This window comes from Dermacentor andersoni, chromosome 2 (genome assembly GCF_023375885.2).
Source record: "Dermacentor andersoni chromosome 2, qqDerAnde1_hic_scaffold, whole genome shotgun sequence".
NCBI classification, from domain to species: Eukaryota; Metazoa; Arthropoda; class Arachnida; order Ixodida; family Ixodidae; genus Dermacentor; species Dermacentor andersoni.
In genome coordinates, this window is record NC_092815.1 from 110,106,031 (window position 1) to 110,132,582 (window position 26,552).

Genomic DNA, 26,552 nt, shown 5'->3' on the forward strand with positions numbered 1-26,552 from the left:
GTTACATCTGCGAATGTATTTCTGGGTCGCAATGGTGAATTTCGCGTAACATGCGCGCGCATGCATGCGCTGGCATCGGAAACGCAGAGACTGTGAAAAGGAGGAGGGAAAACATTTCTCGTTGTCCAGCTTTTTTAGGAGACCTTGTGGCCCCGGGCCTATAGTCGTCGGCCAGGAGCCCTTGGGCCCTGTCGGCCTCCTCAGCGAGCTGGATGACCCGGAGCAGCACGGTTTCTCATGCATGCACTGCTCAGCGCTGATCACGTTACCTCTAACTTTTTCTTGGGGCAGGCCCAAATCATATGGTCTAAGTTAGCTTTGATGAACTCGATCGATTCACGCGCCAAGAGCTGCTGAAGCTCTTGAGAGTAACACTGTCGCCACAGTGCACTGAATTTCAGAAGCGGGATTTCCTGCATACTTGACAGGCGCAACAACCAGGATCACATGCAGCGTCACGCTTCGGGCGGAGACAAGTTGCGAGTGTGCGGTGTAAGGATTGGGAGGTCAATCCCACCGTTCGTAACCAATTGTCAAGATTGGAGTCGGGCATGAATTAGATGGTAGCTGGCCCATGCCGTCGTCCAACTTATCCACGCTGAGGACGTTGTTGAAGGGAAGGACTGCTTCTCATCGAGAGCGAGGAATATGGGTTTATTTACAGTACCTACATAAGGACGTTGCAGTTCATCAGTCAAGCATGACTGCGAGAGAAAGTACACTGAGCAGCCGCACAACAGCGGCTTATAAACACTCGGTCCTCCCTCGATCCCTAGGTAAGAGAACGGTTCGACCAGTCATCGTAGACGAGCCGCCTCTTTGCGCGAGGGCTTACACACACACTTCCGCACAGGTTCACGGTCCCCAACCGAGGTCAGACGGTCTTCGCAGAGCTCGGGGCTGACGTCAGGAACGGTGCGTGGGAAGGGGCCTCAAACTACGTTCCCTCGGGGACTCCCTTGCTTACAGCAGACCGGGTCGGCGGTGGCGTGTTCCGTCAGAAAGCCTGGTTCGTCGAACTCATCTCGGCTCCTGCGACGGAGAGTCGAGGACGCGCGTATTGTTCTCCGCACACAGTCGACTTAGTGACGCCGTGGCTAGAGGGTTGCGGTGGCTTTCCAGGAAAAGTCGACGCCGCTCCCGCACCTGGCTGGCAAAACTTGCACCTCAGCGGGCCGTTCTTAACAGCGGTCAGTCGTCACTCGACATTGGGCTAGAATCATGTCGATTGCGGTGATCGACACATGTGGGAAGGCCCGTACCTGTGGAATGATTCCGTGAACCACAAGGCCACTTTCACAAATAGCATTTCCTTCGCGAAAACGCCTGTGCTTTCCTCTCCCCGCACGCAGGCTCGAAGCAGACGTTCACCGTCCGTTACCGCCAGGCGGAGGACTACCCGGTGGACCTGTACTACCTCATGGACCTCACCCATTCCATGAAGGAGCACAAGGAGAGGGTGGCCGAGCTCGCTGACGACCTGGGTGAGTGCGTCCCCGTAGACATTGTTCAGCGGACCTCAAGTATACTTTAATACATGACACGTCTGTTACTTTCTTTCTTTTAGTTGAATGAAGCTCAAAGCCCTTTATAAACGCTTGCAAAAATCCTGCAAGCGTGAGGGCGTCGTAATAATTAATTAGAATGCTTGTTTCTGCGAACCAATTTTGGTTTCGCTACCCAGGAGGCGAATGCTTCATGACGTGATTATAAACTCGCTCTGTTTCTGCAATCGCTGCGGCTGCTACACGTGAGCACGTCCAGAAAACGCACGTGCAGCGCTCCTACCATCTTTCTTTTCATTCTTTAAGTAAGCAATGTCGTCAGTGCTAGCCGTACCGCTACCCGAAATGGGCAAATTTTGCTATGCATGACGTCACGATAATATCGATGACACCAGGTCGGGCATTCCGAGACCAGCTTATGGCCACAGCGTCTTCCTATAGCTGTATACGGCGTGCACCAAACCACCACCGTGGTACGGTAACTGGGTTTCAAGGGCGCCGAACCACGCAGGGTGTTTCAACTATCGCGCACCAAGATTTAAAAATATGCAAGTGCCACGTAGCTGGACAGAACCAAGGTAATGTTGTTTGCCGTAGCGTGGAGATACTCGGGTAATTTTTTGCATGCGCCTAATTATATAATTAGCCTTAATTAATTAAGCAACTTATCAAATTTTATAATTCGATGAAAATGTCAATGAAGAACACGATACAGCTTTCTGTTGCTCAACACGTGCTACATGAAAGTGTTTTTCTGGTTTCGGACCGACGAGGGTGATATCACCAGCTGGGACACGTTCAAGCAGCAGCTCCGCGATCTTTTCGGCAACCCATTTGGTCGATAGCTTGCCGCCAAGAAACAACTGGCGGTAAGTACCCAGATGTCAACTGAGCCTTACTTATCGTACATACAGGACGTGCTGGCCCTGTGTCTACAAGCTGACCAGAAGATGTCCGAGGCTGACAAGGTCGCCCACCTTTTGAAGGTTATCGCTGACGACGCATTCAATCTGCTCGTATTTCCCAACGTAACCACCGTTGACAGCGTGATCAAAGAGTGCGCCGTCGTCTAGAGGAAGCGAAATGCCCGCGCATCTCGCTGCGGTTCGAGCGTCTACCGAACACCACTGCAGCAACGTCTACCTGTGAGGCGACTCCTTGTCAAGCATATCCACATAAGACGACATGAAGCGCATCGTCCGCCGAGAACTCGAGGCCACGTCCGGCTCCTTATAAACCAACGGTATCCGAGACCTCGACGCCGGCTGTTTCATTAATCCAGGCCGTTGTTCGCCACGAATTTGCTAAACTTGGCCTCTTCCCTACTGTCTGCGCCATGAACGATGCTGAGGCCGTCCTAGTCTCCGCGGACAGGCCTCGTCGGTCTTTCCAGAAACCTGTCGGGATGGAGAACAGCCGATGATGAACCTGTTTACGCTGCAGCCGAGTTGGATACATTGCTCGCTATTGCCGCAGCCTATGGCTATCTCAGTCCCATAGCCTAATGCCCGCTTACTCTGGTTTCCTCTGTACTGCAAGCCGCTATCCGCTCCGCACCGACTCCTGTGCACCCATGTCCCTGAGAAAGGTACCCACTTCGTCCAGTCTCCTCCGCCGCATCGCCGTCCATCTCGTTCATCGACTCGCCGCTGCTCTCCTTCGATGTCCTTTATATATCCGTCGTTTTTCCTCTGAAAACTAGACTGCGCATCTTCTGGACGTGAAACTGAACTGTCGACCGCGACCCAAAATCCTCAGCTGCACTTATGTGCCCACCTGAACACTCTTGAAGTCCACGTCGACGCCGTGCCTGTCAGAGCTTTGGTTGATGCTGGGGCACACGTCTCTGTCATGAGGTGCTAGTTTTCGTTGTCGCATGAAGAAGATCCTTACGCCTTCCACGACCCGAGGCGTACGTGTCGCTGGCGGTTCGACGGTCGCTGTTGGTGGGACGTGCACAGCTCGGGTTACCGTTGCTGGTCACCAGGTAGTTGTTATTTGTACGGTCCTTGCACAGTGCTTCCGCAACTTCATGTACTTCATTTTCTTTCTGCCAATTCCGCTCTGATGGATTGCTCCGGCGTCGTCTTCCGCCTTGAACTGCCTCGCCTCTGTGAACCCAGTGACCAACCTCCTCCGTCTCGCTTACACTGCAGCGACTTTGTTCGCCTACCATCTAAAACCGTGTCGTACGTCGAGGTGTCATGTTCGTCAGCTGTTCCAGATGGGGACTACTGCGTGGCGCCTCTTACGCCCTGCTCACGCGCGGTGTCACTGCACCCTAGATGGTCCTGAGCATTACGGCAAACAGAGCCTGCCTTCCACTGATGAATTTTGGCTTCATCAAACAAGTACTTCCAGAGGGGCTTTCCGTAGCCCACTTTGCCCCCTGCAAGGCTGTCAGATGTAGAAGCTTTTGCAATGGTTGCTACAGGTTCCCAGAAGGACACTCCGACGCCGACAACTTGTGGCAGGCGCAAAATTGGCATCATCAAATTGGCGTCCCCTGTTGTTTTAGTGAAAAAGAAGGATGGATCGTGGCGCTTTTGCGTGGACTATCGCCACCTCATCAACATTACGAAGAAAGAAGCTTACCTGTTACCACGAATTGATGACGCCCTTGATTGTCTTTATGGTGCCGCTTACTTCTCTTCTATCGACCTTGGATCTGGATATTGGAAGATTGCTGTGGAGCCCATGGACCGATGAAAAACGGCTTTTGTAACTACTGATGGTATTTACCAGTTCAAAGCCATGCCTTTTAGTCAGTGTAATGCCCCGGCCACATTCGAGCGAATGGTGGACTCTCTGCTTCATGGGTTCAAGCGGTATACATACTCGTGTTATTTAGACGACGTAATTGTGTTCTCGCCTACGTTTGATACAAAATCGAACGCCTCTCAGCGGTTCTTGACGTGTTCCGCCGTGCCGGAATTCATCTGAATTCATCGAAGTGCCGTCTTGGCCGTCACCGCATTACTATCCTTTTCCATATTGTGGACGCCGCCGGAGTGCAACCTGACCCAGATAAAATTTGAGCCGTGAAAGACTTCCCTGTGCCCAAGTCTGCCAAAGATGTTCGCATATTTTTGCGGTCCTGCTCCTATTTTCGCCGGTTTGTGAAGAATTTTGCAGTGATTGCGAAACCGCGCACAGGTCTTCTTAGTAAACAAGACGCCCCTTTTACCTGAGTTCCTGCAGAAGCCATGACTTTCTCCGAGTTAACTACACTCCCCACAACGCCTCCCATTTTGGTCCACTTCGACCCATCAGCCGAAGCCGAAGTCCGCACTGACGCGAGTGGCCACGGAATAGGCGCTGTCTTGGCCCAACGTCATGACCTGGAGCGAACTACGTCATCGCTTATGCCAGCGGGCTGCTTCCAGAATCGGAGCGAAATTACCGACTTACTGAACGTGAGTGCCTCGCTCTTGCACGGGCAGTTGGAAAATTTCGCCCTTATCTGCTTGGCCTACCGTTCACAGTAGTTTCCGACCACCATGCCCACTAGCGCCATCTTTCCGGCCAGTATCAATTGTCACGATTTGCACAACATGGAAACTCGAGGCGTCAACGCTCGTGACCTCATGCTTGTACAATACAATGCCCTACAGGTCACACAATCAATGGGAACGCTGGAAAGCGGTCAGTGACTATGCTTATCTCACCATTACATGTTTACGCCGCTGCGTTGTTTTCACTGGAAACATCGGCTTCGATCCAAGCGTGTCGCCACTGCTTCGAGGTTTCCATAGCCTATACAGTTTACAAGGCCGACGTCTTGAATAAGCGTTGTTTCTCCACCGCGCTTACCGCATTCTTGCAATTCTTGAAACCTGGCGGCGAACAGAGCGGTTCTTGCGGGGTTCAGAGAGGGTTTATATACACGTGTGTGTTTTCGGTCGGCCGCTGCCAAGATAAGCCGCCACCGCGTTCCCAAGCAGCTCGCAGAGTCGAGGTGCACGACCGCGGCACGCAGCGACTGGCGCAGATGAAATCTGCTTGGCCTTGTGGCGCGCTCCCCGTTATATACCGCAAACACGTATCGCGCCTCGATCGCGCTCGAAAGAAAAAAAAAAATGCAATACTGATGCATCGCCACGTCGTTTTGCTTCACTCTTTCCATAAACGCAACACGGGTCCCTATAGGGACCGAAATGAGGTCATATGTAGCTAAAGGGCGTTTCGTATAGGTGAGGCAGACGTATATAAGCGACTGATCAGACTTGCAGCAACCACACGTCACTGATTCATGCATATAATGCGCTGGTCCAACTGTAGCTGAAGAACGAGGAAGACGACGCTTTAGATCCCCATGTCCTTGGTTAGTCCTTGTCATACGCGCCTTGTTTCGTCCTCATAGTTGATTCGAGGTGTCATTGCAGAAATCCGCCCGCGGTGGCTCCGTGGCTATGCGCTGTAATGTTGAACACGAGGTTGCAGTTTCGATATTCCCGCAGCCGGAAATCGATATGGAGCCCCCTCCACTGCACCTATAGCTCTTATTGTAGCGTCGGGACGTTAATTACTGGTATAAGAAAACTCCCTTTTCTTTTTTTAAAGAAAACGCTGCTTTATGCATTGAAGTACAAAAGTAAATGGCACGTCGCTGCATTTCGTCGGACCCGTTGAAAATTAATATCTCGAAACTGGTGCAGCTCTGAGAATTCGTTTCAAGTGGATGTGTATGCCTTGCGAACTAGTCGGTTACGACTACAATACTGAAATATGTGCTATAAATTAAATAATTAAAACTTTAGTGTAATTGTTGCTAATTATTCAATTCAGCATTTTGATTTCTCGTACAAGCAACCACCTCATCGAGTAATTTAGCTTAAAGGTTAAAATTGTGCTATCTGCCATAGGCAATGTTAAAAACTGTGGCGCGTCAAAAAAAAAAAAAAACAAACAAACAAAAAAAACAGAAAGGACACATGCACACACACACACACCTGGTATATACTCTGTCATTGTATACCGAGCGAAGCAATGCGTGCCTTCGCAGTGCAGAACATGCTGAATGTGACCAAGAACTTCCGCCTCGGTTTCGGCTCCTTCATCGACAAGGTGCTGCTGCCGTACGTGGACACCACGCCCGCCAGGTGAGGAGGAGAGGGCTTCCTTCCTTCTTTCTTTCTTTCTTTCTTTCTCGGGCATTCTTTCCTTCTGTCAATTCTGCAGAGTGCTTTGCCCCAGCCAAGCCCCTCGTGTGCACATCGCGCACTTTGCACAAGGCGGCGTGTCGTCAAACACCGACAACCGCGGACCCCTTGTCAGCTTATCACTTTAAGCTCGGAGCAAATACTTCGCCGCCCACAGCCTGGCGCCATGGCTCGTTCATATACTGCGATGTGTCGTCCCTTACCCCTTGGGCAGCAAGAGGGCGTCTTCTTGCGCTTCGGGTTTGTGGGCCCCACCTCGGCCCTTATCTCTCGCTGATAAAGGCCATTTTCACTTGAGACTTTTACGATTGTTTCGTAACATCCGTGCTGTTTACGCCCGGGCGTAAAGTAAGGCGTTGTCCTCTTGAGACGACGTCCTGCTGTTGATACGAGCAATTTAGCGTAACTACATGAGCGCTGCGGAACGTAGTTAATGGACGTGCGCCATTTCTTCTTTTTTTGTTGTTGTTTTTGATGCAAGAGCATCAAATGGCACATTGAGCGAAGAAAAAAACGGCGTCTGTAGAAGCGAAACGGCACCTAAATTCCCATTGGCTACGACGCCACATCACCAGTGCACCTCGGCGGAGCACCGCCAATGCCTCCTATAGAATTTTGCAGGGCGGGCGAAATGGAGCACCTGCTACCGGCGCGATACCGCGCCAGGTGCTGCGCCAGCTGTCGGTTTCGCATTCACAACTCATAAGTGCTTATGTGTCCTCGGATTTCTAAAAGGTATTTCTCATTTGAATGCAGGTTAGATGCGACATCATGCGCTGCAGGTAATATTTAGTGTGTTCCCATTTCAACAGTCCAAGACGCCATGACACCGAGAAGGAAATGACATACATTTTTTTTATTGTGGGCATTTATTATGCAATCCTTCTTCAACTGTATATTGCCATCAGCATCATCATACGTGTGACCTTATTCTTCGTCGCCTTTATGTAGTCGTCATCATCACGGGTAGCGCCTGCAGCCTTGGATGAGTCTTTCAGGCTTTATATGTATACGTATACATAAAGGTTTCCATAATTGCATGCTGCCTCACAAGTGGTAGAGGTGCAGGGTAGGTTGTGAGGCAGCAGTTAAGCGAAGCCTTCTGACATCGATGTGTTCGGGCTTTTATGGGCGGAGTGGGCACCATAGCGTGTTCACGTTAAATGACAACAGCCACAATATTTTACGTTTTGCTAAATTGGTAAGAAAATGGGTTGTATGGCGTACTACCGTAGCAGTCTTGGCAAAGCTGCATGCAGGGCTACTAGTGGTCTAATTTTCTTATTAGCAGCCTTTAAATGGCACCTAAGCAGACGACGCGTTTCCGTCGTGGTTAGCGGATATGACGTAAGTCCTGGCACGTCGGTGCAAGATTTGCCTGCGCTCCGCGGGAGGCCGTAGGTGGTGCTTTAACCTCTGAGGTCATGCTCCGGAGCCGCACGTTTTGAGTCGTGCGTCAATTTCGCCGAGCGTTAATGGCGGTGTTCTTTTTTTTTTTTTTCAGTATGGGCATCAAAAACGTCTTGTTTTGCGAGCCTTTCGTGACGCATCCGCTGGTATTTCGAGCATGAGATTTTGCATGGAGAGGGCTCTAATATCTACACCATTTGAAACTGGACTTTCTCACACGGTTCAACACTTGGTTGCAGATGGCCTTTAATCATGTGCTATACAATACATTTTGAACGATTGCCTCGGAGAGTCTCCAACGGAACTACGCCAACCTTTTCTCGCAAAGCCTTCCGCTCACGCGCTGCGGAACGAAACTGCGTGAAAGTATGCTTCGCGAAATTGTATACCGGCTCGTTATTCATAAAAGCGCGCATGTGTGTGTGTGTGTGTGTCGGACAATTGAACGACTTCAGCTCCGCATTTGCAGCATATGGGCCCAATATAGTTATAAACGTTGATTGTTGTACATAATGAAAACGATTATATAATTAATCGGTAATTATCGATCAACTTACGATGTCAGACAGCGTGCAAAACGTGTGTGCTGTCAAAAAAAGAAAAAGAAAAGAAGAAAGAAAGAACAAGTTCCGCAGCGTGTTACACTCCTGTAACACGTGAAGGCGAAAGCCTGCTGCACATGTGGTAGTGCATTAAGTTATGTGATTAAGTCAGATTTATTGCAACACATAATGAGCCACAGTGTGAAGTAAACGTATGGCTCTGTAGGTCGACCTCCTCAACAACACATGCGAGCACTAATGCACTATCTAAAAGTTATTTCGTTATTTATTTCTTTGTTCTTTGTTTCCGTCTTCTTTCTTTCTTTCCTTCATTCCGATTCAGCCATTGCGTCGTTGCTTGCTTGAGCCATTCCTGATGATGATATTTTTTTCTCACTGGACTAGCCGCCGCTTTTTTGCGGGTGTGAGCCATTGCAACGAGCCACTTAAGGCTTTCCTTAAAAAGGAAAAGAGCGAAACGTTTTTCATCTGTGCTGCACTGTTTTATAAGGATGAGTTAATTTTCGTTGAAACTCCACATGTTAGGTGGGCAGTGAAGTACGCGTTCACAACAGCCATCGTGCGATGTGGTGAGGACTTGTCACCTCGTGAACTGTCGCAGGCTGCAAAACCCGTGCCACGACACTGAGTGCGAGCCGCCCTACGGCTTCCACCACCAGCTGGCGCTCACATCCAACAGCAGCCTCTTCACCGTACGTATATATACTCGTTTGAAGCTTACTGTGACCCGCCGTGGTGGTGTAATGGCTTTGCCATTGTGCTGCTAAGCCCGAGGGCGCGGGGTCCAATCCTGGCCACGGTTTCCATATTTTGAGGCACGCCATAGTTCCGCACTACGTCGTGCTTCATAATCATATCGTGGTTGTTCCCCGTAAAAACTCAGATCTCAATTATTATTTTTTAAATGTTTATTATGAAAGTGTGTCGTGGCGTATCGTACGCACTGTGTACTTAGAGGAATGCAGAAAGGGAGCTGAGCTAAGAGGGTTTTTGTGTAGTTGCACTATATATATATAGTGTACAGTAATTATAGTGCCTTCTATACAGTTGACGAATAATCACTGGCAAGGGTATTTTAAAAAGATCAGTCATATGAGATGCGCGATATTATTAACACGACACGCTGTGCCATGATTAATGAAGCAGTGTTCAAACAAGGTCATATAATAGGGATATGTGTCGTGTTTTCAACTGATTAGCTGTTACAGCTTTTTCAATAGCGCAGCTCTTAGGCGCCCGTTGCTGCGGCGTGCGTCGGCGTCGGCGTAACCGAGCGAACGTGCACAGCGAAAGATGAAAGCGAACGCGGAGCGCAGCCGGGGATGAAAGACGCGAGGAGGAAAGCGGAGGAGGAGGGTATGGCGAAAGGGTGAGACGAAAAGCCTAGTGCGGCGACGATGGCTTCGAGATGGCGCCAGAGTAGCGCGCGTCGTCTGTGAGATCTGTCGGCGGCGGCGGCGGCTGTGAATCGCGCCCACGCGTCACTCACGAGCTGGCTCTCGCGATCTCCAGATTAGCGAGACAGTCGCGCCACACTTCGCTCCGTTCGCAACGTGCCGCACGAAACAGATTGCCCGCGCCAGCCAGTATATGTCGCTAAATGAAAACACGTATACAACTACGCTCGAGTTTCGCATTAGGGATTATAGTAATCGTCGGTAGATTTTTAAAGACAATAAATAGAGGAGTTTAACCGTGTCGTAGTATGCAGCAAGTGAAGTGAGCAAGCATTCGACGCGCGCCTTACAACTGGCGCCATCGTGCGGTGCCTTAACTCTCCCCTCCTGAATCCTCTGCCGGGATGCTCCCTCTCCTGGTTCGCAGGAGAAGGTGTCCTCCGCCGGGCTGTCCGGTAACCTGGACAACGCGGAGGGCGGTTTCGATGCCATCATGCAGGCGGTAGTGTGCAAGGTACGGAAGACGCGCTTGCTTGCTCCTAGCTCCGTTAGTTGGGTTGCCGGTTCGCTTCCGCGCTCACCTCTGACGACTTTCTTGTTCGCGCCTGCAGGAGTCCATCGGCTGGAGCCAGAGGTCCAGGAAGATCTTGCTTTTCGCCACGGACTCCATCTTCCACTCCGCCGGCGACGGCCTGGTGCGTGGACTCTATATTTGGGTCTGGCTAAGTTAGGGTTGGGGGTTGGGTTATAATCGGGTATTCTTGAGTCCATGTTTGTTCGGTTTAACCTCACCTATCCAATGCTAACCTAATCAAACCCTTCCTAACATGAACATGCTAACCTAATCAAACCCATCTTAACATGAACATTTTCCTATGATGAATTTTAGCGAAGAGTAGAAGACAGACAGAAAAATGACATCCCGCACGAGTGCTGGTACGTTGTCTATTTTTCTTTTCTTCTGGGTGTCTCTGCGCTGCTTTATAGGTTAGGTCAAGCCAGCACGAGATAGGTTAGGTTAGGTTAGGTTAGGTTCAGACTCTGACAGAGCCTCACTCTGAACGTTATGCCGTGGCAGGGGCATTCGTCGCAATGAATCATTTCTGTGAATGATATAAGTGAATCATGCAACCGTCGCACTACAACTTTCGATGTGTTTCGTTGCCTCCTTGTCCCGTACTTCTAACTTCTCGTATCGCTAATATGGAATTTTAGTTTTTGCGCCCTGCTTGCGTACTTTTGACCGCCCGGAGGTTTGCGTCCGCGAATTTTGGGCCCCCGAACTTTTTGTGCGCAAAATCTAAAACTCCCTTATAATGCTATTGCTTATGCGTGAACTTGATTAAAAATGCTTGCTTGCTTGTTTGTTTGTTTGTTTTTCGTCTTCCAAGCGCCGGTAGGCTATTCACGGCGCGAACTGAGAAGACGCGGACAAGAAAAAGGGTAATCTGAGGACTCCATGGAGTCCTACCCTTTTTCTTGTCCGCGTCTTCTCAGTTCGCGCCGTGGAGTCCTCAGATTGCCCTTTTTCTTGTCCGCGTCTTCTCAGTTCGCGCCGTGAATAGCCTGCCGGCGCTTGGAAAACGAAAAACAAACAAACAAGCAAGCAAGCATTTTTAATCATCTAAGCAAATCACTCTCCCAGACGTTCTCCATTCGTCCCCAAGTAATAAACACTTTAAGACAAAGCGCGAACGACGCCTGAGCTGTACACGTCTGCATAGAGAAGCTTGCGTTCTAAAAAAGAATCCGCGATCCCGTTTTCTCAGGCAATTGCATGCCGCCAACTCTCTCGCAGCTCGGAGGTGTCATCAAGCGTAACGACGAGCAGTGCCACTTGGACGAGGAGGGCTTCTACTCGGAGAGCACGGACCAGGTGCGTACACACGAGGCATTGCCTTCATTACAACGCTCGCGCCAGAATGCAAGCGGTGCGTAATAGACTCGTAGTAAAATCCAGATGCGCCGCCATTATATGCGCGCCGAAGCAAGTGTGTATACCCTATGAGCTCTGCCCGCTCTCGCGTGTGAAATGGGTCGCTTTGCGTGCTGTGCCGAATGGTGGCGTCCCAGGAGAGTTTTTTTTTTGCGTTTCTTTTTTCTTTTCACGGCCAGGCGGCGCATATATGTGCTCTTTTTTTCCCCAAAGGAGCGATGCGCCTACCTGCCCGCGCGGCACTGAATCAGCGCACGAGGTTCGCACAGTACTAGGAAAAAAAACAAAAAAACACTGGGGTTTTACTCTGCCAATAACACGTTATCATTAGGAGGCGCACGCCGTCGTGGGAGACGCGAGATCAGTTTCGACCAACCTGAGATTATTTTGCGTGCACCTAACGCACGATATACACGTCGGTGCGCGAGCGTTTTCTTGCCTTCCGCCCCCTTCTGAATGCGGCCGCCGCTCCCGGGATCGAACCCGCGTCCTCGCGCTCAGCAGCGCAACGCCGTTGACCGTGGCGGGTAGCAAATAAGGCTTTTCCGTCCCGACATCCCTCACTATTCCTATATCCGGCTGCTCGAATGGATTCTCGCGGCATTTTTTTTTTTTTTTTTTTGGTAATGGGCAGCAATTTTGTGCATGAGTATAAAATGTCTGCTGCGTATACATGGTCGCATGGACGGACACGCCCAAGGAGCCACAGAAAGGTGGGCTGTATACCACGTTCAGTGTAGCCTCGGCATAAACCTGGAGTTTTGGGCCTTTAAAGAGGCGTACAATACAGAATCGTGTTAACTTTAACTGTGTATAAGTTTAGACTATACCGCTTCTGTGACAGCAGAAGCAGCCCCACGTTTACCGCGACGAGCTCCGGTTCGCGGCGATGCAGGAAAGATGCGGAGGCGAGAGACGACGGAGCGCGCCGAAGTTCTCACATGAGCGACGCCACGCAAGCCAACGTTCACGCTATCCTCGCGCAGTATAGCTATACAGTTGACAGGAAGTCACTGGCTCCGTATGACGTATAATGTTCCTGGTGAGAGGGGGGGAGGGAGGCTTATTCATGCGAGGGGGCAAGGCTATTCGTGCGGTTGGGTTGTGCACACCGCACGCCACATAGGCTTCCCGAATTTCGCCTTCGGCGCCCGACGATGGCGGCGTGTGCCCTGCGCAGGACTACCCTTCCTTGAGCCAGATCGTGCGCGTGGTGCAGCAGAACAAGATCAACCTCATCTTCGCGGTGCCCGAGAAGGCGGCCGGCGTGTACGACGCGCTCAGCTCGTTCATCGACGGGTCCTCCGTGGGCACGCTCGCCGGCGACTCCTCCAACATCGTGCAGCTCGTGCGAGACCAGTACTACGTGAGTGGGCATGCATGTAGTATAGTGCTATACTATTTCTTATTTAGGGGCTCTTAATTGTCATTGAGTAAAAAAAAAAAAGCGAGAGGTGCGTGAAATATCACTTTTGTTTCTCCATTGCGATCTCACTGTTGCGGGTTAAAGAATGATGGGAAAGGGATGATGTGGTGAGATGCGTATGTTCGCGCGCAGCACCATGGATGAACTGGAGCGCTAAACATTTCGTGTGCCTCAAATACTTATCCAGCGATAGCGAGTGCTCGATGTAGAACGTTGAAACCGTGCGCTCGTGCGGTTGCTTCAGGCGCAGCCACATGAAAAGAGAGAGAGAGAAGAAACGAAGGAAAAGAAACGACACATTAAAACAAAAACCGGGTGGAATGCATTCCTGAAGTATTATGTTTTAGCATGTCATTTTCCTACTTTGGCGTATTGAGTCAATGTGGTTATGGGCGGCGTTGAGGCTGTTTTGGACGCAATCGGTGTCATAACGTCTCCACTTAACTATGCGTGAAACACATTTTGAACGATCGTCGGGGGCGACGACCCCGACGGAAGTACTTCAAAAATGCGTTCCGAGTGTTTACATTCACTCAGCTGTAACCGATTGCCCTCTCGTCCTGACGCAGAAAATACGCTCCGAGGTTGTCCTCAAGGACAACGCTCCCGACTTCCTCAAGGTCAGCTACAAGAGCAGCTGCCTGCCTGGGTGAGTACGAGGTCTTCTTTCAGTTGCCTAGGTCGAACTGGCCGTTGCAATCAATCAATCAATCAATCAATCAATCAATCAATCAATCAATCAATCAATCAATCAATCAATCAATCAATCAATCAATCAATCAATCAATCAATCAATCAATCAATCAAAATTCGAAAAGATGGCCAGAACGTCAAGGATTGCGTTTCGCCCGCAGGTCCAGTTCCAAAGGCCTCACCAACGCCTGCGACGGCATTCGCGTCGGCGACGAGGTGAGCGCCATGCATGCTCATGTGCTTCGCGGAAGTTTTCACGAGGAGGAAGGAAATTTCGATGGATTACCTTGCTTATATTGCTGGAATTCATTAGCGAACGACGGGCACATGCCTGAACAACGCAAGCAGCGTCAATGAGGAACGCGGTGAAGAGTCCGTCTTTATAGTTACAGCTCGTCGAGTAATTTGCTGCCATGGGCCCATGACAGTGGCGCTGGTCCGTGCGCATCACACTATGAAATGGCAAGCATGGCGCAAGTTGGGAGATACCGCTGCTTTTTATGCTGCTGCTGATGGGGATATATTGTGGGGAGTGATTATTTGGAAGAGGAGAACCGTGGGCAACTGTCTCACTCGTTGGTGGGTATAGCGAGGATGGAGCGAGGAAGGGAGGGAAGGCGCGGGTTAGTAACCTCCGGCAGAAGTGGGCGGTGTAATCTGTCACGCATTCAGTGTTCATTGAACGCCTCAGACATGAGCGTGCAGCTGTACTGTGGATGCAGCGTTTTAGAGCGGCCTGCTTTAATGCGCACAGAGCTTACGGAGGAACTTGACGTGTAGAGTTGGTACATTTTCGTCTGCTGTATTGCGTATATGTTTCAACAGAACTGTTTGTTGGCCTAGTTGGTGTCTGCTGAAGGACATGTCCTTTGCCGCAAATTAAGGCACGCAAAAAAAAAAGAACAGACGACGGCACGGGCGGTGTATACTGTGTGTGTTTCTTAATTCCCGTTCCATACCCGATAGTTTGTCTCTTTGGGAACAATCATTTTTGGCGATACTATCGCCTCGGCTACCAGGCGCGCGCTGATTGGCTGGTTGAGCAAAACCGGATAAGATGATTGGCTGGTTGAGCGCCACACGAGGTGAAGGCGATAGTGTCGCCGATCGTCGGAGACTACGTCCCCTGCTCTCGCGCATGCGAGCCAACTGTTCCCGCCCTCGCTTACTGTATATATATTAATATGCTTTCTCTTTTCGTCCCATTTCCTTTCTACTTTGTAACCTCTCATGATGCAGTAACTTTCGATGAGCCTCACTGCCATGTCGGCGTGGCATTTTATCATGTATCTTCTTTCGATGTCACTTATTTCACCCTATTTGCGCAAGCTATGGGCAGCGAAAGTATGAAGTCAGTAATAGGCAGGCTTCTCAGATTTGTGTAAACATTGTGATGGGTCCCGCGGAGTCTCATTTTGCCGTGGGTGAGACCAGCAGCATCACCTCAGAGGCCCGGCTTCCCAGTTGTCGGCGCGCATCCTTCTCGCAGCAAGCTGAAAGGTCCACGTATACGGACGTGTCTCCGCAGATCGAGTTCCAGGTGACCGTGGAGCTGGAGCGCTGTCCCAGCGACGACGTGCAGGGCGGCCAGAGCACGGCGTTCCGAATCTCCCCCGTTGGGGTGAACGAGTACGTGCAAGTGCGCCTGGAGCCGATCTGCCGCTGCGCCTGCCAGGACGTCGTGGTGAGTGCGCAGGCGTGCGGGCATGTGTGGTCGTGTACACGTCGTTGTGTTCGTGCGCTTTTTTAAAGTTCGCTCGAATCGCCGTGCACACTCCTGTGCGTGGTTTACGGCAGTGCGCGGTATACCATTTCCGTGCTCGGGCAGAATGAGACGGCTCCTGCGCAACCGATAACCGCGAGAAGTGCAAGGACGTGGCTGCGAATCTGCACGAAATGTACTACGTGTGCCTTGTGTGACACGAATGCATGGGGTCGTATACAGAAGCGAATATGTTTCTCTCGTGAAACGCGTGACGAAGTGTAAGGTACACTGAAAGCTCACGAAGTATGGGCAAATAAAACGGACTCGTTGCCTTTGAGAGGCCCACAGGCTGAGCCTGCATCGGAATAGCTTCTGCCTTGCGTACGTCAAACAGATATAGGCAACAACGGGCAAGAACTAAAAAATACACATAGAATACTGTCACGCTATGTATTGCTATCTGTTGTCGCCGTCTACGCGTTTCCAGAGCCTTCCACACAATGCGTATACACCTGCAGAACAGGGAACAGCCGGGATGCGCGGGTCGCTCGGCTGGTCGGTCAGTGTACCTGTCTCGGACAATTTCAAAATGGGAAGGACAAATTCGATTCAGTGCATTCAAAATCAAAAATTCATTTTTCTTTATCCCCAAAGGTCACACTCAATTCTGCACACGCCTTCACCATGCAGGAGGCGAACAGCAGCTCCTGCAGCGGTCGGGGCAGCGCGGTGTGTGGCGCCTGCGACTGCGAGACCAGCTTCTACGGCAAGCGCTGCGAGTGCCTGGGCAGCCAGCTGGAGCAGCACACGGCGCTCTGCCGGAGGTCAGTCCCCTCCCCCCTGCGCGGTGGTGTGGTTCCACGCGACGGCGTCATGCCGGACAGTCCCTTCGCGCGCATCCGCGACGAGGCCCTCACCCAAAGAAATGACCGTCACCGCTAAATGCGCTTACACTCTCGCTGACGCGTGCGCTCCGCATAACTTTGGCGTCAACGCGCATGTCGCTGCACGCGTGAAGGGGTAGATGGTCATCAAGACTGCCCGATCCTTCGGACGACGTGTCAGAAAGGTATGTGACTGCTCGCGACTATTGGAACCTGTCGGGAACTTGTTGGAATCCTGCTGAATTTTTTGTTGATACGACCAGTCACATATACGTCGAACGGATGGTTTTTCACGCCGCGCGGTGGCTTGGATGTGGCGTTGCACTACTGAGCACGAGGTTGCGGGTTCGATTACCGACTGCGGCGGCCGCATTTAGATGTGGGGAGAAATGCAAGAAACGCTCGCGTATACTTAGGTTTACGTGCACGTTAAAGAACCCCCGGTGGCCTAAATTATTCCGGAGATCCCTCACTACGGCGAACCTTGTAATCATATCGCGGTTTCGGCACACGTATTATCTCATAATTTAATTTTTAAATTGAATCCGATGTGGTTTCTGGGTACATAGGCTTTTCGCGCCCGATGCATTATGTATATGTGTCGAGATTTTGCGACATGCGCCTATAGTATATACCCTGTGAATGCCGTACACGAGAAAAGTACTTTAGGTTTTACTTGAAGTCACTCGTTCGGAGGAGGCGGTTGGCTGTATAGTCATTCCTTTCAATTTGTCCCTCCTAAGCACTTAATGTGAGCTTCATACTTCTATCTTTTGCGTGCGCCCCCAGAGCCTGCATAACTACACTCGCGGGCAACTTTCTGTGGCAATGAAGGGAAAGCTACGGGCGCATGGCTGCTGCACATGCATGTTACGGCGCCAAGTAGTCCGGCAGCGTGGACAGTGCTTTTAGTTGCTCGGAACAGACGATGAATCGACGCAGCTTCCACGTGCAACGGTTTCGCGTTTGCCCCGACGCGGAAGGGAAAATCCGCAAAATGAGTAAACTTTTACATTCGGAGGTTTGTTCTGTACTTATTTAACTGTTACTAATAAGATGTCTACGTTTTGTCTTCTCCAGCCTATAAACTAATGTGGACTAAAACGCCGGACTTTTTCCTGAAACGCTCTCACTTGTGCGCGCTTTGCCTCCGTAGCTTTTCCGTTCATTGCCACAGAAAGTTGTCCGCGAGTATAGCTCCTCAATTTCAAACGACTGTTGCAAGCAAAGGATTTGGGCTAGCGCGAGCTGAATATCTGTACATACAAATAGTGTGTACAGACTGAAGGCGCTTTGAGAGACTGAAGGCGCTTTGAGAAGGCGCTTTGAGAGACTGAGGCGCTTTGTATTGCTGGGTTGATTAAGACGCGTACAAGTACTTGCTAAATGTTTGGCATAATTGCTTAGCGAATGATCCTGCTTGTATACCGCATAAGTGCGCTCGCAACTTGCGAGTGATCGCTGCGAGCTGATACGGCTGACGCAGTATTTGATCGGAAAGAGCAAGGGGAACCGAGGGACTAAGTTTTTGTTAGTTATACAGTCGTACGAAGTCAACAGACAATGAATCTGAAGCAAGCATAGGGGAAATTAGCTGTCATTTTTAATTGAAGTGCAGAAGCAACAAGGAAAAGTGGCTCGTATCTGTAAGCATTTTCTCCGGTTTCTGAAGCAATCTTCGATGGTTGCAGCGGGAAGAAGCCCTTCGGGACGACGTCTTTATAGCGTTTGCCGCTGCCTCTGTTACCCATCTCCGCAGGGACAACTCGAGCGCCGAGCTGTGTTCACATCGCGGCGACTGCGTCTGTGGCGAGTGCAAGTGCTACGATCCACCTGTGAGTATGCAGAACTGTGCGACCCTCCCAATCAGTGACGGTTCTTAAAGAAAAAAAAAATGCTACAGGAATTCTGAGAAATGTCTACTGATGCGTAAGCATTCTTTGATTAGTCTGTTACTTCACTTTTGCTTACTTGCTTTTCCTCGCTTATGCATGCTTACCCATCGCTTTTCCGGCGCCAAATAAATGAAATTTTTGTTACGAACTTGACGCGGAAACTGAGACATCACCAGTATTTTTTTCTATTTTTAACGCCATCATTCATTCATTATTGTTATTAACCTATTACCGCATGTACCAATCAGTTATTCTTATTTTTATAATCAGCAGGCCCACAGCAGGCTTCTCTGCACACACACTCATGATGCGGTAAAGTAAGCTTTCAAGGCGGCCTGACGATAGCGGTTTCCTCTGTGATCATTTCTTTCTTCTTTTGTTTCAGTTGTTCATTATCGCTTATAAAGCTACCAATCATCTACATTTACTCTATTATAACGAGTTAGTGTCTTAACTTCTCACATTACTCATTTTTGTGCAAGTACAAGGCATTACACTTTTGGCGTAACGGACAGATTTCGCCGGGGTAGTCGCCAAAGAATGCTAATGGGCGTTAATAAGTGGCGGGTCGTCGTCGTGCTTGCAACAGCTTTCGATTGTACAAAAGCGTTCGTCCGGCCCGCGGGTAGTTTCGTACGTCCACGTACCGCATTAACTCATTAGAGACTCATCCAAGGACGGCGGCCGCGGGCCTTAAGCAAATTTTTTTCAATATCGGTGTGTACGACTGCTTGCGCAGAGAGAGTACGGCCATAAAGCTTGGGAAGCGGTATCAATGTACTGCTTCGTTTTTGTATTTTTTTACATATACGATAGCGTTGAATATTTATTGGCGTCCTTCTCTCTTCTTTTTCCCTGTGCCAGTTGTGTGTCGTTCCCCGGTGTTCCTTTCCCGTGCCCTTCCTTGTTCCCCTCCCCTTCGATGTCGGAAAGGGTTTAGTTGTTCCCTTTCCAGAGACCAGTGGTGCCAGCCTGCCTCCGTTTCTTCTAACACGTTCTCGCCTACGAATGACAGTGCCTCGGTGCTTAACGCGTACGATTCTCACGACCGTGCGTGCCATGCGCGCGCAGGGGGTCCCCGGCGGCCGCGTGTTCGGCCAGTGGTGCGAGTGCGACACCTTCTCGTGCGAGCGCGACTCCGAGGGCCGCGTGTGCGGAGGACCCGACCGGGGCGTCTGCTGCGGCGGCGAGTGCCAGTGCCGGCCGGGCTGGCGGGGCGCCGCCTGCGGTTGCCCCGCGACCAACGAGGCGTGCGTGGCGCCGCAGGACTCCGGCAGCGGCCGCCTGTGCTCGGGCCACGGGGACTGCGTGTGCGGCCGCTGCGTGTGCCACGCCGACGCCCGGGGACGCTTCGCCGGACCCTTCTGCCAGGACTGCGCGGTGCGTCGCCTCTCACTCTCTACGCGGGGAGCCTTGCGCGTAACCCTCGCGGGTTACGGGGTTTATATGGGGTGTCTTCAAAGTTATGCATGTAGGTAACGTATGCGGGAAAGAGACGACGAACCTTTTGGAAGTAACACCTGTACTCTGACGAAGGCTGGTCCACCAGCCGAAAACGTTAAGTGAACACGTCTTAATCCCAAGAGGTTCGTCGTCTCTTTCCCCCCCCCCCACACACACACGCACACGCACACACACACACACACACACGCACACACACACATATATATATATATATATATATATATATATATATATATATATATATATATATATATATATATATATATATATATATATATATATATATATATATACACACGCACTGCATTGCGCGGAGCGGTTTCGATCTTCAACGGCGCTTTATTGCTTGCCACTGCCGTGTGGGGGCGTTCTAATAGTAATTCTTGAGACGGAATAAAACAGTGCCGCCAGAGGCTGCGCAGTAAAGGGGGAAAGGGAGGAAAAAAAATTATATTCCTGGCTGCGCCCCTGCCACAAACGAATGAAATTGAATTATCGAAAACTTTTCGAATAATAAACCACCGTTTCCACCATTGCGAAACGGTGTTCACGTCCTATAATGTCAATAACGTTAGCAAATTTCTGTCATCACATTGCCCGTTACGAAGCGCTGCTTAATGAAAGCGCAAATGGAGCATTTTAGGAACACGTTTGTTCGCATATATACACGGCACTGCCTGAATAGTGCGAATGATCGCGGTTTAGCCGGGGAATTCTGGCTCCCTGCAGAGCGACGTTGCCTGCACCTCTATACGCATAGCGTCGCGTGTTTTATGCCTGGCAGCGGTTATTAAGATTACCTTTGATTTCGCTCCAGTTTTATTGTTTGATTGCGCATGGTTGATGATGTGAAATGTTCGAAATCTATCGGAAAAATATCCGTATTTAGAAACAGTGACTATTCGACTCTTATGTTGATTCTGAAGACCGAGTTCACCCATAGTTTCGAAGACTGAATAGAATCGAACTATATGTTCGATTCGTTATCCGAAAGTTTCGAATATGCGCACACCCCTACCCGCATACACACGAGGTTGAGTGTTTCTTTATCGAGCGGCTGTGGCTCTCTACACCAGGCGGTCTCAAGCTTACGCGAAACGTTGGGCTGCGTACAAAGCGCTCGTATTCTCTCGTTTCGCACTGTGGCGTTGCTTGGGGCCAAAGGTTCACTGCATACCGAGAGGCCACGCGGGCTGCATACATGGCTTGATGGGCCGCCCGTGTTTAGGACTTCGGACTTTGAGGGTGAGCGCGCGCCTCCTCAATTACTCACTCGAGCTTTGGCGTATATAGCGTCACGCAACCCTCGCCACGGAGCTCTGGTCAACAGCTCCGATTACTCGCGTGGCGCGTGTAGAGGCGCAGCCGACGACGAAAGCTCACAGAACTTGGATAAAATTCGAATTTTCCCGCGACCTCGCAATTGAGCTTTGAAATATATTAGAAATGTTGTAGTCGCTCGAGTGAGTATGCGTCCAACTTATATCGATCCGAACGTGGACGCGTCTCTCCCTTTCTTGCCTTTTTTTTTTCATTCCTCTTTTTTCTTCGAATTCCGTGCTCCAAACGGTTACGCCGTTGAGGGAGCGGTGTGCGTTTGATAGCCGCTTAGGAATGATGTTGCGAGAATGCTGCGAATGTCACTAGTCCACGTATTGCTCGCGTCTTTTTCTTTAGCTTTCTCGCATCAAACACATACACACACAAAAAAAAAGACTTAGGCAACTCGCGTGTGTGACGATCTCTGAAGTCCGCGCACCGTGTACTTCTCCATTGGCAGCGGAAGGCAACCAGACCCATTGTGGCCTCCACGTTGTGACTGGGGTAGTTGGAGAAGTATATGGGAGAGGCCTTTGTCCTGCAGTGGGCATAGCCAGGCTGATGATGATGATGATGATGATGATGATGATGATGATGATGCTGATGATGATGATGATGATGATGATGATGTGTGCGGCCTCCGCGACGAAGCACGAGTACCTCGGCAACCACCCGCTCTCTCTCTCCCCCCGCAGGCCTGCGTGGGCCAGTGTTCCGAGTTCCGCAGCTGCGTCCAGTGCGTCGTCTTCCAGTCCGGCGAGATGAGCGAGGACGAGTGCCGCCACAACTGCAGCTCGCTGACCATCGTGCCCGTGGACAGCGCCGAAGGTACAGCATGCGCACACTCGCGCCGCGTGTCCTCCTCCTGCTGCTGTGTACGGCGAGCCGGTCTGTTATATAAGTTGGATCACGCAACATTTTGATGGGACACAAGAAGAGAGACGCACACCGCAGAGCGCTTTGTCGCGTCAAAATGTTGCGCGATCCAACCTCTAATATGCTGTACCAACGCGCCCAGTCTTCAACCTTGGCCAGAACCGGTCTGTATAGCTTCCGCTCGTTGTGCTTATTTGGCTACTGCGTGCCGTCCGAGTTGGTCGGCGAAGTGGTTCGCGCGTATACGGACCTCCGAACTACATCGTGAACATTGCAGCACTTCTGTGTACACTGTTATTGTTAACACTTTTAAGCACATCCGCGCGCTGCCTTTGTTTGTTTGTTTGTTTTTTTTTTTTTCTATTCACGGTCTCTTCTCAAATTAAGAAGAGGAAAGACGGAGCGCCGACCAAAGTGATGTGGTCTAAAGGGGTTAGAGAGCTTAAAGGGGTTAAGCTGTTTTATAGCGAACCACTTTGTTCGTCACTGTGTGCCGTTCGAAACGCAGTTCAATTATTAATTTCAATATCTATTTTATTCCTATTCTACACACTTTAAAGGAATAAGAATCATTTAACCGGTAGCAACAACAGTTATAATAATAATAATAATAATAATAATAATAATACAAAGGAAGAGGCAGACTGCAGATACGAATAGCAGATGAACGACGCTAACCCTCATTCTCTTCGTTATAGCTGTTACCCGTTTGGAACAATAATTGTTGCCAAGTCGCTTTTGAAAATCCGGTGGCGTCTTTTTTATCTTGCCTTCCTAGAAAATTTACGCCAGCAAAACTTTTTTTTTAAAACGTCTCTATTTCTGCATCTAATAGGCGAAGCCTTGCGGCAGAATAGGGGTGCAGAAAAGAGCACCGGTGCCCCTCCCCCTCCACCATAGAGCAAAACTTTTATGCACTCATATACATCTAGTACGATCCCCGTCGTCCGCGCACAGTGACGCAGCTGTTCGTCCTTTCTCGTCGTGCAGCCACGGACCCCGAGGAGCGCAAGTGCATCTTCAAGGACGACGACAGCTGCTCCTTCGCGTTCGTCTACTCCTACGACGAGCAGAACGAACTAGTCATCAGGGCGCAGACCACCAAAGGTGAGGAGAGAGGAGGCGCTTCTCTGGCACAAGTGAAAAGAAAGAGAGCCACTCAGCTCAAGTGGTTGGCTCTCTGACTGAATTCATTTCCACAGCAACGTTATTCGCTGCCGTCCTTGTTTTGTTGCATACCGAGATCTTCATCGTAATAGCTGCTTCGTGCTTACGTGGAATCAATTTCCTAAACTGATTTAATTTTTGTTACACGTTGTTTTCCTAATTTCATTTTATTTTTATGCTTCGTACAGACGTCCACATTTCTGCTTAGAGCGCTTGGGTGTACTGCGCTGCGGGTCGATGAAAGCGATATTCGTTTGTTGTTGCTTGGCTTGAGAGGCGATGCTCGTAGACAGTGGTAGTCACCTGGGGAGGTATCCTGTAAGAGTCCACCTAGTGGACATGTCTGCTGTTCGTCTGCTGTTGAAGTTCTGATTGGCTGGGCTGGGCTGCGCGTCCACAGCAGCCAGTCGCTACAGCCAATCAGCACTTCGGCAGCAGACGAAATGGACGTGTCCATTAGGTAAACGCTTACAGAATACCTCCCCTGGACACGCAAGTGACACATGCAGTTTTCAGCGCGGTGTCCGAAACCTGGTAGCTGCTTTCGTGTTTCTGTTTATATGCTTCGCATCGCGGCGGCTCGAGTGCCCTATATATGCGAGTGTGTGGACAACTGTATACGTTTATGACACTTTACACCTGGTCGGATTCTTTCCCTCAGCTAACGAGCCAGCACTTTTTAGGCCCTTTCGACTCGCCCTGCACTTCGCAAATTGCTAACTATACAGTTCACTGGCAGTTCTGTGTTCGTACAGAACCAGCGCGCGGCTCCTCCTGCACGGACCCTGCGCTGTATACCGTTCCCGCAGGAGCATGGAATGCTGTGAACTATAGTTCTGAGCTGAGCCCGTAGTGTGCGACACTAATGACGGCGTGCAGGTGGCACTGTGTTGCACTGCTGAAACATAGAGCGAGGTGCTGTATATTACTTACCGAAGTCAATGCAGTCAACCTTTCTGTGACGGATGGAGGTCTGTACTGCACTTATCGACAAGTGATCCTTGGTCCCCGTTATTTCTTCTCAAACACTGTTCGTGCTCGCGAAAAGGCGTGTTATGCATAAACAGCAAGGCTGTGCATTACGCACTTCTACAAATGTCTGCAAATTTCGTGGTGCATGTTCGTGGTGCATATTCGTCTTGCAACGGCGCCATATAACTGACGTTGCGGTGTGTTTGTTTCTTTCCTTTTTTCCCCCTTCGCAACGCTGCGTCCGCATCTGTCTCTCCCGCCGTGCCCCCGTCACGTGTCCAACGTGGCCGCGGCTGCAGACTGTGGCCGCGAGGCGCTCACGTGGTACATCGTGGGAGGCCTGGTGGGCGGCATCGTGCTCGTCGGCCTGCTCGTCGTGTGCATCGTGCGCTTCCTCGTCTACCTCAGGGACCGCGTCGAGTACGAGGAGTTCGACAAGGAGATCCAGAACACCCAGTGGGGCTCGGTGAGTCCGCGGCAGCCCCCGCGTGTTGTCGTTCGACTGAACGTTCGGTGTTCAAAGAACGCAGCGCGGAACACCTTCCACGCGAAATACGTTCACGCGTTGGCACCAAGGTTCTTGCTCTCGCATATCGACGCGGACTGGGAAGGTATCCGCCACCTGCACGAAGCCACCTTCCTCAACGTGTGCCGTTAGTGGTTACAGTGAGAAATAATGTTCGTGCAACTCCCGTCACTGCGCGACCTTCCCGTCGTGCGCGGAAGGGATTCGCGGCAAGCAGTATACCACAGCCAGTATGCATTGCTTTGCGGGTGTGTTCAGAATGACTGCGTCCTTATTTTAGTTTTCTTGTCTAATTCCTTCTTTTTATCTGTTTTTCCCCTTCCCCAAGTGTAGGGCAGACAAGTGGGCACGTCCTTGCTTAACCTCCCTGTCTTAACACTTCGTCTCTCTCTCTCTCTCTCTCTCTCTCTCTCTCTCTCTTCATACAACTTGGAAATCGAAGGAGGATGTCTGACACTGAAACTCTCCCCTGGCCGCCTATAAACATAGGACAATTATTAGATCGCAACTTCGTATGGAGAATGTTTAGCGAACGCTATGTTTCTAAAACTCTTGAAGGCATGATGCATGCATGCAGCAAGAGACAGGCTATACGGTTACTTGTCCGCTACCGCGCTCTCCTGCTGGTGCTTGCTCTGACAACGAGTGTGACGAGGATGGCGAGGAGCCAGGCCCACGTTGAGTGACGCTCCCCTCCGGTCGTCGCCACTGATCTCATGCGAATGTTCGTGTAGTGCTGCCATATGGCTACCGCTATAACATGCTGCCATGGCTAGATCTCGCGTAAATGGCACCTATTTTCTAAGTTACCTTTACATTTTGGTTCAGTTGCGCGCGTTTACAACTCCATTGAATAAACTCGTGTATCCCTGTATTTCTCGCCGCAGGATACGAACCCCATCTTCAAGCACGCCGTGTCAAACTTCCAGAACCCGACGTACGAGTCCGGCCAACGTGCGGTCGCCAGCTGACGGATGCGCTGTCCGTGATGATGCCGAAGCATCCCGCAATACGTCTCTTTCGTCTAGTGACTTTCTATTTTCTTCTTCTTTTATTTTTTTTGCAAGGTCATCGATCCTTCGCGGGGACTGTGACCGCGCCAACTTCAGGCGTGCTTTCGTCGAGTCGCGCGAAGAACCACCTGCGTTTTCGGCTGCAATGGCGTGATGCCAGCATCGAAAATGCTACCTGCAGCCTTCAGGACTTTTCCCTCTTCTGCAGCACTCCGCGGAAGTGGTCGTGCCTTTAGTCTTTTACATACATGGTTCTGTTCCTGTGGCGCCGAGTCGGTATAGGCTGACCGCGCAAGTTCGTTCTTGTGTTTCTTAGTTCCGCCCATTGACCAAAGTCTCGGAAGCCTGGCTTCACCTCACGGCTTCGAAGATTTTAGTTTCTGCCAGCTGTGGACCCGTCGTTATCACTGCCGGCTTCTTTTTGTTCTTTGTACAATGTATTGTCAACTTCGGATAACTCGACTTTCCTTTTAATACGACGCCGTGTTCGGAAGGCGCCGAAGCTCTTTGAACAGTGTATTTTGGCTTTTAACGTCGGATACACAATGTTCGGACTACTTTTGCATGTACCGCCGCGGTTGAATTAAGGGAAATCGACCGTGCATGGCAGATTCTTGCAGGTGACGCATGTCCCAATT

General features: G+C 50.5%; 1 protein-coding gene across 1 annotated transcript in view; it reads left to right on the forward strand.

Moving 5' to 3' along the window:
- LOC126541234 (integrin beta-PS-like) overlaps positions 1-25,974 on the forward strand; it is a 54,053-nt gene extending 28,079 nt beyond the window's left edge. Inside the window, exons 5-21 of the mRNA XM_050187927.3 lie at positions 1,353-1,484; positions 6,511-6,607; positions 9,242-9,332; positions 10,465-10,551; positions 10,649-10,732; positions 11,836-11,913; positions 13,154-13,339; positions 13,969-14,048; positions 14,254-14,308; positions 15,621-15,776; positions 16,488-16,621; positions 18,441-18,516; positions 19,648-19,956; positions 22,056-22,188; positions 23,227-23,343; positions 24,675-24,841; positions 25,789-25,974. Of these exons, the coding sequence (XP_050043884.1) occupies positions 1,353-1,484; positions 6,511-6,607; positions 9,242-9,332; positions 10,465-10,551; positions 10,649-10,732; positions 11,836-11,913; positions 13,154-13,339; positions 13,969-14,048; positions 14,254-14,308; positions 15,621-15,776; positions 16,488-16,621; positions 18,441-18,516; positions 19,648-19,956; positions 22,056-22,188; positions 23,227-23,343; positions 24,675-24,841; positions 25,789-25,872 (2,066 nt within the window). The 3' untranslated portion in view covers positions 25,873-25,974. The remainder of the gene's footprint in view (positions 1-1,352; positions 1,485-6,510; positions 6,608-9,241; positions 9,333-10,464; positions 10,552-10,648; positions 10,733-11,835; positions 11,914-13,153; positions 13,340-13,968; positions 14,049-14,253; positions 14,309-15,620; positions 15,777-16,487; positions 16,622-18,440; positions 18,517-19,647; positions 19,957-22,055; positions 22,189-23,226; positions 23,344-24,674; positions 24,842-25,788) is intronic.
- The last annotated feature ends 578 nt before the right edge of the window (positions 25,975-26,552 follow it).